General features: G+C 35.1%; 1 protein-coding gene across 1 annotated transcript; it reads left to right on the top strand.

Moving 5' to 3' along the window:
- The first annotated feature begins 4,733 nt into the window (after window positions 1–4,733).
- Window positions 4,734–9,521, top strand: LOC120066998 (homeobox protein BEL1 homolog). The gene is made up of 6 exons (XM_039018344.2): window positions 4,734–4,973; window positions 5,436–5,794; window positions 5,896–6,652; window positions 6,957–7,339; window positions 7,929–7,989; window positions 8,419–9,521. The coding sequence occupies exons 3-6, from the start codon at window positions 6,017–6,019 to the stop codon at window positions 9,154–9,156; spliced, it is 1,818 nt and encodes a 605-aa protein (XP_038874272.1). The 5' UTR covers window positions 4,734–4,973; window positions 5,436–5,794; window positions 5,896–6,016; the 3' UTR covers window positions 9,157–9,521.
- Window positions 9,522–14,515: the final 4,994 nt, after the last annotated feature.

The following is a 14,515-nucleotide window of genomic DNA, read 5'->3' as shown; positions in this document are numbered from 1 at the left end:
GGTTATTGGCCCAGCTGTACTTACGAGCGATCTGTGAAGGATTGTCGCACTGCTGATTAGTTAAGATGGACACATAATATATCTGTAGTAAGGAGAGTTCAGCTGTCGGTCTTTAATGGAGTGTCTGACAGTTAACGGATGGTAGATCTCGTGACTATAGAGTTTAGTCAGTTATTTATATATTGTTGGAGCTTCGGAGCTACAGGTCCATGAGGTCCCCTTGGTAGCTTGAATTCATGTTGAGGATCAGTTCTTGGTGTTGATTTGAAATGTTCAAATTGACAAGAGGTATTTTGATTATATATGATATAATCGGTATGATGTATAAGATACATCTAGTGAAGGATTGATGTAAATGAGATTTACATTAAGTACCATGGAATAGAAAAAGAACTATGGTTTATATGTTTCATGAGATGAAATATTAAAACTATAGGTTATAAATATAGTATGATAAGTTGGTTATCATTTATATTTATAATAATATTAATTATTAGATAATTAATACTTTTTCTTTTAAATAACCAAAGTAGTGGATGGTTATTGGATCAAGGTAACCGTGAGTTTAAAAGGAAATTAGTTTCCTATTTTGAAATAAAGTTTTTACAAACATTTGAAAAGAAGTTTTGAGTTTTCTCTCGGCGTATAGAAACTCATGGTGGTTTTCAAGTAAATACAGATTTACTAAACGACGGCTAGGCGAGTTAAACGATCGTGCAGGTGTGAGCTAAACGATCGTGCAATCTTTACTAAATGATCGCATAGCTTTGCTAGACGATCGCTGGCCCAAGGTAAACGATCGTGTAGTATCTGTAGGCAACAGACCGAGCTAAACGATAAACTAAATGATCACATAGCTTTATCTAAACGATTGAGCATCGACCTATACGATAGGTCTCCGCCATCTCCTATTTTCCCAGTCATGTACGCGATCGGTGTTTTCCTCCTTCGTCTGCCTCATACCAAGTCGGAACAGAGCCCACCCTCTGGATTCTCACATCGAGAATACCAAGGTCGCCTTGTTAGTGGTGTCAGACTCAACTCGACATCATCGAGGTTTTCTAGAGGACGTTCGTGGTACTGTGAAGGCCGTTCGTGTTACGCAGAAGTTCATGACCGAGGAGATCGTTGAGGATTAGCGTGAAGTTTTCGTGCAGTGTTCATGTTGTGTTGCGGTCGTGTAGATCGAGTGTTCGTGGTTGTTGTTGTTCGAGCAGTCGTGCAACGGAGCATGGAGATGTTTCTGCCTATGTGCGTAGCGTTTACTCTTTGTTCCTTTGTTTTTTATATGTTGTAATTTCTGTATCAATCGCATAACCGTTTATTTGAAGTCGACTGTAAATGATTTGTTGATTCATGATTGTAATTTAGAATAGTCTTGCTTTTGCTGCTCACGGAAATCTTGTTTCCGATTTCCTTCATCTTTGGTAGTTGGTTTACTCTCTTCATTCAAGTAGACTGTGTCGTAGTCTTCTAACATCTCAAATGCTTTTTCAAACTTTTCAACTGCATCAAGCATCAAGTATGTAGAATTCCATCTAGTTTGAACATTAAGACACAACATACTCTTAGTATATGTTCTCCTCTTCAATACACTTCTTAAATTTAACAAGTCTAGCAATGAAGATCTAATAAACCTCACGACATTTTGAATTCGAATTAATGTATCATTCACATCTTTCAGACCATCACAGACAATCAAGTTCAATATATGTGCATAACACTTAACATGCAAGAAATCCCCATTCAACACAAACCCATGTTTAAAATGCTTATTTAGATAAGCAATGGCTGTATCATTTGATGAAGCATTATCAACAGTTAATGTCAAAACCTTGTCAATACCCTACTGTTTCAAACATTTATCCACCTCTTTTCCTATTGTCTCCCCTCTATGATTCTCAATATGAGATAAACTAATAATTCTCTTATGTAGCTTCCATTTTCTATCAATAATGTGTGCAGTCAAAATCATGTAATTAATATTTTGAATCGATGTCCAAGTATCAGTCGTAAGTGAGACTTTATATCCTTCCTCCACAAAATATCTCTCAATTGTTCTCTCAAGCTAGCATGATTTTCTAAAATATCTCTAGCAATTGTAGTTCGAGAAGGAATAACAAAATTTGGTTATACTAACATCAAGTTTCCTTCCACAAACCTCCTAAATCCCTCGTTCTTCACAAATTTAAATGACAACTCATCAATTATGATCATCTCAGCAATTAATCTTCGAGCATTCTCAATAGTAAACATCTTATAGTTCACTATTTTTTATTACCGCCTCCATCATTATCTTTATTTTTAAATACCAACTTCGTTTGCGTTATTTCTAACTTACTGTCTTTTATCTGATAAGAATTTTTTTTACAGTAATGTTCAAGATGCATTCTCAATGTTGAATTTTCATTCCTTCTTGGATGACATGCAGACACCATACCATAATAATTACATTTAGCATGTGGATTATCATTACTATACTCAGAACATTTAGTAAAATTATTCCGTACCATAGATGTATTTTTCCTCTTCTTTCGAGTTGGTTGTAGTTCTGGTGGAGGCATGCTAATCTCAACAACAACATCATCATTTTTGTTCACAATAGAACAATTGTTGCTCTTGCTAGCAGTCTCAGTCTCAGTATTACTATCCGTATTGGTCAAGCTCATCGACATCGTGCCTACTACCTAGTGCCTACAATATACAAACTAAAAGTAAAACCCTAACCCAAACGTTTCATTTATGTATTATTTTTACTTTATTAATAAACTAAACTGTAAATGAAATCTCTAAATTTTAAATTCTAATATGGCATATTTTGTATATTTTCAACAATATTGGTACATCAAATGGATAGAGAATAAAAAATTTAACATATTTTCTAAAATTGATGGAATAGATATTTTATTGCAACTATGTGCCTCAAATAACTTTTTAGTCTCAAAATTTTGATTCGATTTGTGATTATTGTGGAAAATATTGTTAATATTCAATAAAAATTCGTACACATAGATTGAAATTTTAATTTTATGTTTAATAGGGCTTATTTAACACAAAACTACATATTAAAAAGACTTATTATTAGAAACGAAAATCTAATTAAAATTTAATGAAGATATAAATAATAAATATATAGTTTAATAGAAATTAAAATTCTAAGGAAGATGTACTCACTGCACTCAACATTAACAACAAATGGGGTCGTGATTGAGTTAAAAATGTGGAGTAAGTTGATTTGTACTTCGAAAAGAAAAGCAAATGGATGACGAAACAAATGGTACCTGCCTGAGGCTGAGACGTGAGATCGGAGGACTTTGAAATTTGTAGGAACTTCGATGGAGGATGGAGGTAACTATGGTTGACGACGAATGGCATATGGCTGACGATCGCGTCGAGCGAGTTTGAGAGTGAAGAGATAGCCTTTAGGTTTAGATGGTGTCAACTGTTGAGGACTCGAGCCCGAACGATTTTCTTTTGCTAATGAGAGACTGAAACGGTGAAACCCTAAAAGGTATTTTTAACTTATTGATTTAAAAGTGGTTCAGTACGGTTTCAAATCGATTTTCGTATTTGAAACCAGATCAAATTGCATTAAATCGGTTTCAACATATGTCAAACCAAACTAAACCACATTAATTTAATTTCGGTTCGATTTCGATTCGGTTTAATATTTGATTCGATTTCAGCGATTTCAATGATGATTCCTATCCTTAAGATAAGGTCTATATACATATGTAATTAAAATTTTATTGGGTGGTAAGGAAAATGATTGAATTTATTGGTTCAATTGAGGTAGTTGGATGTTTTTTTTTCGAAAAAAGTCATATGGCTGGCTGGTTGTAATTAATGGAAATATAATATTGAGTTAAGTAAAGTATATATTTTTCTAGCATGTTATAAAATTTTCAATCATTATACTTTAAAAAGAGTTCTATGATATTGTTATATTCTTATCGTGGCCCAAAGTCAAATTTAACCTTAAATGAAAGAGCTAGAAAAAGAGATAAATAAAAGAATGTTAATTTTAATGTCTATGTCAATAGAAAAATGACGAGAAGATATAATAGACAAAAGTGAAAAAAGGCCCCAATAAAATACTCGTTCATAAGTTTCTAATTATGTCATTAATGTGATATTTTTCACTTTTTCTTTTTCATGTGAGGACAAAATCTCAAACTACTCAAATTTATATCTTAGATTTTATTTATATAACCAAATATAAGTCACTTAATGGTAATCTCTCCTATAGATCAAAAGTCATACAAATTTTCATTCTCACATTTATAACGCTCTATTCTCAAATCTTAAATATAGTTTGAATTCTCAAACATCAATGTTTCTCAAATTTTTAATGAATATATAATTGGGGCTCTAAACAAAACACTTATCTACTCTTTACATAATTATATTAATAATACCAAACAAACATTTCAATTTTATAACCTTCTCTTAGAGGGGATCTTAAAGTTATGAAAATCTAATTTAGATAAGTTTAATGGAACGGATAGTTACTATCTATGCCAAAACAAAGCATATCGTCCTTTTGGTTTCATAATTAGAACTCCAAAATTAAGTGTGTTCTTGGTTTTAGGCTTAGAGCAATCTTATATTGAGTGATCTCTCGAGAATATATATAAAAACGTGTGATGTTATATATATAAAGAGTTGAAAAAGGGTTGATTTGAGGAGCGCGTGGAGATGGGGATATAAATGGGTGGAAGGGGGTTTTAATAGAGCAATTAATATGAGAATTAGATGACCATACCATTACTTTGGACCACCTCATCTCCTCTCTTTCTCCTTTCCCCACACCACAACCCCCCTTTTTTGGGATCTTTTTTTTTTTTTTTCAATTCCCACTCCCCAAAAGAAAAAATATATCCCTTCCTTCTTTCAGTCCTTTCTCCCAATTTTTTCCTTTTTTGAGTTTCATAAAAAAAAATCACAGGTGAAGAAGAAGAAGAAGAAATCAGGTCCACTGTAAACTCATCTCTCCGTCTGAAAAAGCCTGCCCAAACTCCCACTTGGGATTCTCTTTTTTTCAATTTATTGGATTGAATCCATAAAATTGAAAAAAAAAAAAAAAAAGAAAGAAAGAAAGAAGAAAAGAAATAGAGAAGAACAATAAGTTAGAAGAAGTGATATGGCGGCCGGTTGTTTGTGATATTGTCTACAAAAATTCTGCTGCAATTTTTATGATCATTACTTTTCTCTTTCATGTTTCTGTAGTGGTAGTACTTGTAATGTTTTTAGGGGTCTTTTATTATATTAATTAATAAAGTAAAGTAAATAATCTTTTGGTTTTGTTTGTGTATATATTATATATATATAAAAAAAACTGTTGGTACAAAAATTATTGAGTTGGGATTGGTTTATTTCTTTATTTTTCTTTTAAAAAAATAATTTCTGATTCCCTTTTCTTTCTTTCTTTCTAGGAAGCCCATTTTGGACAGATTTATCCCTCTTTGCATTGACCCATTAAAGAGAGAAAGAAGCTCAGAGACCCCCAAAACAAACAGTTTTTTTTTTTTTTTTTTTTTTTTTTGCAGAGCAGAGGAGAGAGAAATGTTTAAAGAGTACTTGAGATGATGATTATTATTATTACAGCTTTAGCTCCCAGCAGCTCATCATCGCCTCTATATTTCTCTCCCTATTTTATACCTCTTTCCTTTTTCCATCCTTTCCCCTAAAAACCACTCCAAAATTAACCCCCACAAAGATTCCTCCACCGTCTCCGCCGCCGCAACCACCGCCACCGCCACCGCCGCCCTATCTTACCTCTTCTCTTATCTGGGTTACTCCTCTTTTACTCTTTACTCAATCAAAATTCAATCTTTTAATCTCTTTACTCAAAACCCTTTTTTTGTTTTGTTTTTTTCTTTTTTTACTTTGCAGATTAGATCAAGGTTGATGGACTTGAAATACCAATAAAAAACAACAAGTTCTTGGATTTGAATCTTGATCAAAGATTCCAATAAAAAAGAGAACAGAAAGATCTATTTTCTTTTTTAAGTTGATGGCTGGAGAGCTTTGTGAAGGAGGAGAAAAATCAAACGAGATGGTATTTGGAGGAGTGTTTTATTACAATTCCAATTCAAATTCAAACAACATCGTCCCAAATCAATTCACAAATCAGATCCAAACCGGGTTCGGTTCCACCACCGAACCCACGACGGAGATGTTCAACAAATCGGGTGGTGGTGGCGGTGGTGATGACGACGATGAGTCGTTTCATCAGAATATGATGGTGGTTGGACCATGGGGGACGACGACAACGACGATGGCGACGGCGGATTCTTCTTTAAGATGTGTGTTTCCATGTGAACCAAATGAAAGACCAAGCCAAGGCCTTTCTTTGTCTCTTAGTTCTTCTAACCCTTCTTCTATTGGCTTACAATCTTTTGAACTAAGACAACAACAACAAAACCAATCATCTTTTCCCATTTTTCACCTTAGAAACTCGAGGTTTTTAATCCCAACTCAAGAACTTCTTAATGAGTTTTGTAGCCTTGGAATTACCAATAACATCAATCATTCTTCTTCCTCACCAAAACACAAACATGGCTCTTCTTCTACCAATTTCTCTCTTCAATCACTTGATTTCATGGACTTGCAAAAGAGGAAAACCAAGCTTTTTTCCATGCTTGAAGAGGTAAATTTAATTAATTTACTTTTCTTTGCTTAACTTCACATATTCCTCTCAAACTCGGGTTAAAACTAAAAGCTCTCTCTTCTTTATTTCAAATGGGTAGGAGTAAAAATCCAAACTTTAACAAGAAATTCAAGTAAAGTTCCCAACTTTACATTTCCCTTGATGTGGGATTGTGGGGTTTTTTTGTTTTTTGTTTTTCCCTTTTCATTAAATGCTCTTTGCCCACCAATCATAACTATTTCTGAAACCCTCCATACACACATATACATACAAATTAACATAAAGAGGTTTCATATCGTTGTAGGTTGAAAGAAGGTATAGGCATTATTGCGAGCAAATGAAGATGGTGGTGGCGTCGTTCGAAGCGGTGGCAGGGAGTGGGGCAGCGAGGGTGTACTCGGCGTTGGCATCGAAAGCGATGTCGAGGCATTTTAGAAGCCTAAAAGATGGGATTGTGGGGCAAATTCAAGCCACAAGAAAGGCAATGGGAGAAAAGGATCCAATTGCACCTGGTACTACAAGAGGAGAAACACCCAGGCTTAGAGTGATTGATCAAGCTTTAAGACAACAAAGAGCTTTCCATCAAATCAGCATCATGGAAAGCCATCCATGGCGCCCTCAACGCGGCCTCCCCGAACGTTCTGTTTCCGTTCTTCGCGCTTGGCTTTTCGAACACTTCCTTCACCCGTAAAACCCTCTTTCTGGCCCTTCTCTTCGATTGTTTCCTTAATGAAATTTTAGTTCTAAAAAACTTTTAGATGCATTCATTAAATTCTTTTTGAAATTATTAAACATAGTCGTCGTTATCCCTTTTAAAATCGAACTGTATATAATCGTCGTTCACATTGTTTTGACCTTTCCAAAAGACAATTTTGAATTAACATGATCAGTTCATTTTTTTCTTTTTTCTTTTTCTTTTCTTGTTTTTACAATATGGTTTGTAAAGAAAAATGGATTTTGAGTTGGAATCAATGGTAATAAGTTTTGATTTTTCTTTTTTTTTTTTATTGTAACCAAAGAGTTGAAGTAGTTTAGTGGGTAAGCCTCAATCATTGATTTTTCTTCCAACACACATTTTAGATTCCTTTGTTTTTCTTGTCCCTATTGCTTTCAATCATTTAATTAGTTTCTCTCTCTTGTTCTTGTTCTTGTATGGTTCTTATTCTCTCTCCAAAATGACCCCATTTTTCTTCCCCTCTATCTCTCAAAGTTTAAAAAAAAAATGCCTTTTTTTCCTGGAATTTTTAACAGTTAGAAAATGTTGAATCTTTTGCAGGTATCCTAGCGATGTGGATAAACATATTTTAGCTCGCCAAACTGGTCTCTCCAGAAGCCAGGCAAGTCCAAAAAAAAAAAAAAAAAAAAACCCTAAATGATATAATCATAATAATAATACAATTCCATTCAACCACTTTCTTATTTTAATTTAAGTTTACATTTTTCATATCTTCTAAGAGAATATCCACTGTTTTATTTATGTATAACCAAACCCCACATTATTCTCTTTAATGATTTGAACAATTCTAGACATTTATACCTCATTTTCATTAAATGGGCAAATGGTAATTTTTGTGTGGATGTGTGTGTGTTTTTTTTTCCTTTATGAATTAAAAGATGTTTCATTTGTAGGGTTTAGTTCAAATGAGCAGTAATCTCTTGGTTTTTTTTTTTTTTTTTTTTTTTTTTTTTTTTTTTTTTTTTGTTGTATTTGTATGTTTGCGTTTGTTGTTATATTGGAGCTTTTAATATGTTTTGTTTTTGGTTAGGTGTCAAATTGGTTCATTAATGCAAGGGTGAGGCTGTGGAAGCCAATGGTAGAAGAGATGTATTTGGAAGAAACAAAGGAACAAGAGGATGAGATTGATAACAGTTTCAACAACATGAACAGCAATGCCAACAACTCTTTTGATGGGGTGGCGGATTTTGACGACGAAATCGATGGCCATCGGTCGATCGCAACACGACTCGAGGATCAGAAGCCGACACCGGACCAACTCCTAAGAATAGACTCGGAATGTCTCTCTTCAATCATCTCTAATAACTCAGAGAAGAATGATCATTCAAGAACGATGAAAACGATGCAAAACCACCACGGACACCACATCCACGAAAACCATGACCATAGTTTTGGACGGGTTGTGGGCGATGCATTTGGCACGGTAGAGCTTGACTTCTCGTCCTACAATCACCATACTGGTAGCGGGGGTGTTTCGTACCCTAACAACAACAATAACAATAATCAACATTTCAATAACGGCAGCGGTGGAGGCGTGTCGTTGACATTAGGGTTACAACAGCATGCAGCAGTCGGGGGGAACGGCAACGGAGGAGTGAGCATCGCCTTTTCTCCCGCCGCGGCGGCGGCACAAAGCTCCCTTTTCTTCACAAGAGATCACATGGAAGAATGTCCACCAGTTCAATATTCCCTTTTAGATGGAGAAACTCAGAATCTTCCTTATAGAAACTTGATGGGTGCTCAATTGCTTCATGATTTGGCTGGATAATGACCTCAAAATCAGCCAGAGAGATCAAATGGGTCAGCTGGAAAATGCTTAGTTTTTTTAGGTATAGATAACCCAATAGCTTCAAATACTCCAATACATAATATACATAAAGCTTTTTTATATACTTTGGGGGAGGGTTAATTAGATTATTAATCATAGCTATGGTAGATCAACTTGTTTTTGTTTTTGTTTTTTTTGTTTTTCTAGTTTTTTTTTTTAAAACCCATCTAGTTATTTCAACTCTTTATTTCTCCATCTTCTTCAAATTTTCAAAAATGGTTTTACCCTTTTGAATTTGGAAGGGATGATTATGATGATGATATGGAACTAGAAATATACAAATGGATGGTTATGATTGGCACATATATATTTATAATTTTTCTCTCTATTGAATATTGAGTGTGTGGTTGGAAAATATGGGATCAAGGAATTTGTGGATGAGAGTTAGAAATTGAAGATTCAAAAGTGCTTCATTGATTTGTAAATAAAGAAACACAATTTTAGATGATGGTTCTATAGATAAGGTATCAATTATTATTTCAAAGATTGATGATCTTAGATTTGAACAATAATATCATTAAGTTTTAAAAATGGATCGAGACAAATCATAATAGAAGATTGTTTATATAGTTTTTATTTATTTATGTGTAGATGACTTTAAGGAGGGTGTGGGGGTGGACCATATTACTTTGGAAAATGAGTATGATTGTTCAAGCAAAGTAAATTGGGCTGCATTAGCTCTTTAAAATCTTTCACATTTGATGCCCCTTTTGCATCCACCCTTTTGCTATGTGGTTGTGAAAAAACACCTTTTTTCTTATTTGATTTTGAGCTTTGGAAAGTTTTATGAATATCATAGCTAAATTTACATATTAATGAAATAATCCATATCTCTGTAATTTAATAACATTGATTTAATAGTGGAAGCTAATTAGGTGTTATAAAACTAGTTGGGTTTTAGTAAAGATTATTATCGCTAGCCCCTAGTATAGATTTGAAAATTGATATTATATTTGATATGAATATTAGATGCAACAAAAATTTATATGTACTCATTGAATATATATAACGGTATTAAATTGTTGGTCACATATGTAGCGGCTTTCTTGAATGAAATTTTCAGCATAGGAAATTCAAAACTTTCTTCTCTAGTAGAAATCTCAATCATTATTAGCCGTTGTTCCACCACAAGCAAAGAGTTGTCACACTTCCCTCCACCCTTAAATAAGGAGGGGGGAGGGAGGTGAGTTTTATGTAAGAACTGATGTTAGAGTGATTTCACAAATGGTTTTGTGGATCGTGGTGTGATGGTGGTGATGACGTCGAATGACAATCTCCAAGATGGGCTTCATTTCTCAAATGGGTTTGCTTGTGATGGTGGTGATTAATGACATACAGAAATGCATGTCATCTTAGACCTTTTACTTAGAATTATGAAGGTTGTTAAGTAGAATATGCGGCAATTGTGCTAGAAATTTACGAGAAAGTGAGCTTGCGTCGATCAGCATATTGAATCTCAGTTAACCCATTGTTTTGCGTTATTATGCGTTCAATGTTTTATTTTTGTAGCTAAAACAGGAAATGGACGCAAACGCGAAAACTAAACCACCGCAAGACGACCGCATGCGGAGAAACACTCCATCGCAAGGCCAAACGCGTCGATCAATGCATGGATGTTGCGGTAATTAGCCATATGCGTCCATTGCATGGAAGTTGCGCTCGCCTAGCGATTGCGATCATCGTGTAGAGTTGCAGTATTAAGAAAATGCGGTCATTGAATGATTGCGGCTACGCGACAACACGTACTAATGGGAGCAACGCAAGGTTGGTGGAATGAACGCATCTACCTCAAGAAAAACAAAAAGATGATGCTGACATTTCACCTACCACGCCGTTAGTGGCAGAGGTTTAGAAAGGACTAACGCACCGAATGTCAGACTCAGAGCAGTCCAATTAATGTTGTCGATGACCCAAGCTCTATAAATAGAAGTCGATGAGTAGAAATTCAAGCTATCCGGGGATTATCCTTGTGATCCAGGGATTTTCCCTCCGATCCAAACAAAATGCGTAAGAAGACGCTACGAGTTCTTCACCTTTTTCATCCATTCCGAGTGACGACCAGAGCCTTTGATCGAAGCTAGATCTCGAGAGAGTCAGTTCCTTCGCCCATCCATGGCATCACCGGCAGCCTTGACACACATCCATTGTTGCTTCCAGCTGGTCATTTCATTTCCCTTTCTTTTCTCATATTGTATTGTATGAAATTTTGTGATTAAGGAATTAATATAATTTGTTTTCAATACATTTCTCTGTCTCTTTCGACTCCATCTCCATCTTCTTTACTTAGCATCTTTACTTTCATTGCAACACTTAGTGGGATTGCTTGGGTATCACACACTTAGTCGTGTGGATTAGGGATATGAAGCATGTAGCAACCCACCGAGAGGTGTGCATTGCGTGAGTGTGTGAGTAACCTTATTTGCTTAGTGTGAAGCTGCAGCAATGCCTATCTATAGGCTAACACATTGCTTGTCTATGAGTAAAGTCAGCAACAACCAACTGCCCGGGAGGGTAAATGGTTAGTCGCATTAAGCAATGTATGCATTGTTCACTAGGGACAGGAACAATCTTAGGTCAACAAAGTTCATCGGTTATCTTGTCCTATGAGGGCTTCATTCATCATTTAGGCATATTTGGGAAAGTAGTTTAAAACACAAATCTAAGACTCGGGAGAGCGGATTGGAACACATAGGCAGAATGGGGATCTTAGAGATAAGTTTTGTTTGCTTTCACACAGCCTATGCACCGTATAGATTGGATATTGCATGCGTCCAGGAAGTAGGATAAAGGGTTATGCGGCAACCACGCTCATGTGGCAGGAGTTAGTAAGCTGGTTATGGAGGTCTAGGCAGGCATAGGCTTCTCGGCAATATCGCAGATACACCGCATACGTCCTAGAGTTAGGTTCACATGTGTGTAGCATGATTGCATGGCTTGCATTGACTAAGGTTGCCTTTGCGGTCATTCTTAAGGGTTGCAATGAAATCATCTCCGCATTTTATCTATTTTCCCATACATTTATTTCATGTCAAGTGTTGTTAACAAAAAAAAAAAAAAAAAAAAATTGTTTTAGTGGACCCAAGTTAATTAATATTTCAAATCTTACTTTTTATCCTATATTTTTAATGTAATATTATAAAAAGAAATAAAAGATGTCACTCATATGGAGTTTCATAAAAGCTATTTATGACAAGTAAAAGATGTTTACATATTTCAGAACTTGGGAAAGAACGACACATGTGTTGGTGCTGACCCTAAAACAAAAGTTGTTAAGATTGGTCAGATGCATTTTTTCCAAAGAGTTGAGAGTACCTCGATATAGTGGGAGGATTGTGTGACAGCCTAGCCATAATATGGATGTAATAAAAACTTAAGTCATCTCTACCTCTCTTGCATATTCTCATTGCGTTTTCTATTAGATAGGAGTAGGAGTAGGGTTCACTTAGCAACCTCCCTTCCATTCTTTTATTTTAACCGCCGCATGCACATTACCACATTCATATAGCTACAAGTCCCTGTGTTCGACCTTAGATTACTCGAGAAACTTGCGTTCGCATTATACTTGGCGTGAGCGCAAGAAAACTTGTGACAGGACACATGATCATCGCTTACATTGGTTAACACATTATCATTCCAACGCATGACCATCGACGCATGACTATCAACGCATATCTTAAGAACATGCATCGCATACTGCGTCCAAGGGATTTTAGTTGTTGAATAATTTGACTTCTAATTTCCCGTCACCAGTGATGGTGGCGGAGGGAAGCTTTCTAGAGTTTTGGTGCACTACAACAAATGTCACTTTTTATAGCATTGTAGGATATAATTTTATATTAAAAGCTTTAGAAAAATAGAAAAAGCGGATGTGGCTCTAAAAAAGAAAAAAGTGGGATTTTATTTTGAGAATTTCCTAGGTGCGCATTTAAAATGCTTAAAACTTTGAGAGTGAAAATGTTACTTTTTATCGATGTACACTATTCTCTTTCTGTTTCTCCACCGTTCACTCATTCCTTCTCCCTTCATTTGTTTCTCCTATTTCTTCTCTATCATTATTCTCATCTTTGTTCTCCCCATCCTGCTCTGTTGTTGGTTCGAACATTTCCATGGTCGTTCAAGCAACTCGATGATCATCCACCATTGAGCTTCCCTATTTGTCCTCTCCATCGTTCTCCTTCGTTCATTTATGGTTTAAGCATCTTTATAGAGAAATTCTAGTGATGATCATCTTGTTGGAGTTGATGTCTCAAATCTCGTAGGGTCTTATAGTTTGTAATTGAATTGTATAAACATCTTATTTATTTAATAAAATATGTGATGTTTTATCTGACTTTGCATTAATCTACAAACAATTAAACTAACATCCAAGGTTATTTTGTAGCTTAAACATGTATGTAGAGACATACGGGTGGATCATGTTTAAGTGATAACCTAAATGGTCTGTAGTAGATGGATAAGGATGGATACCTTATTCTGGTGACACTAGAGTATAGTCCATTTTGTAGATATCACAATTGTTGTAAAGTACTAAAAATGATCTGATCCTGATCATTCATGCAGAGACATGTGAGCAAGGGTAATCTATACAAAGAAGTTTGTATAAGACCGAACCACGAAATGACTAGTCTCATTATATAACAACATTCATATCAAGACTTACATTTCACCAGGATGACTGTTCGGACTCTGAGACTAGCATGTCATAACCGCTCCTAACTCGAGCAAAGATAATTTATTTTCACTGATCCTAGACTTATACTACAAACGTAGAAATGTGGTAAGATCGGAGTCGAATTCATAGGGAGAATGTTGAATTAACTTAGACCAATTTTTGAATTCCAAATAAAGGGGGTTTTGATGATTCTTGATTTTTGTTTATAAAATAAACTAAAAAACCAAACAGAGAAGAATAAATAGGAGTTAGCACAGAAAAGGAGATTGAATCAAATTAATGGAAAATCTTTGGATTAGTTTGTATATTTTTTATTTTCAATCATTAGATACTAGTTAATTTCTTCAATTATATGAACCCCTTAACCTATTAGAAATTCTAATAGCCCAATTAGCCAATTTTGATAACAATCTAAATCTGCCCTAATTCAGTTTAAAACTTTTTCTTCTCAGTGACATACAAGTTAAAAGTGAAAAGTATTAAGTAAAGGTCAATTGTCGAGACACACTACAAGTCGGACAACCACATCTGATAGCATGATTTATTTGGGAAGGATTATACTAGAGCATACATGAATTTGGCCAGAAAAAATCTAGACCGTAAACATGTGATCCTAATAAGTGCAAC

This window comes from Benincasa hispida, chromosome 12 (assembly GCF_027475165.1).
Source record: "Benincasa hispida cultivar pf3 chromosome 12, pf3_genome.v1.1, whole genome shotgun sequence".
NCBI classification, from domain to species: domain Eukaryota; kingdom Viridiplantae; phylum Streptophyta; class Magnoliopsida; order Cucurbitales; family Cucurbitaceae; genus Benincasa; species Benincasa hispida.
The sequence above is the reverse complement of the archived record's forward strand: the minus strand, read 5'-3'. Positions and strand labels throughout refer to the sequence as shown.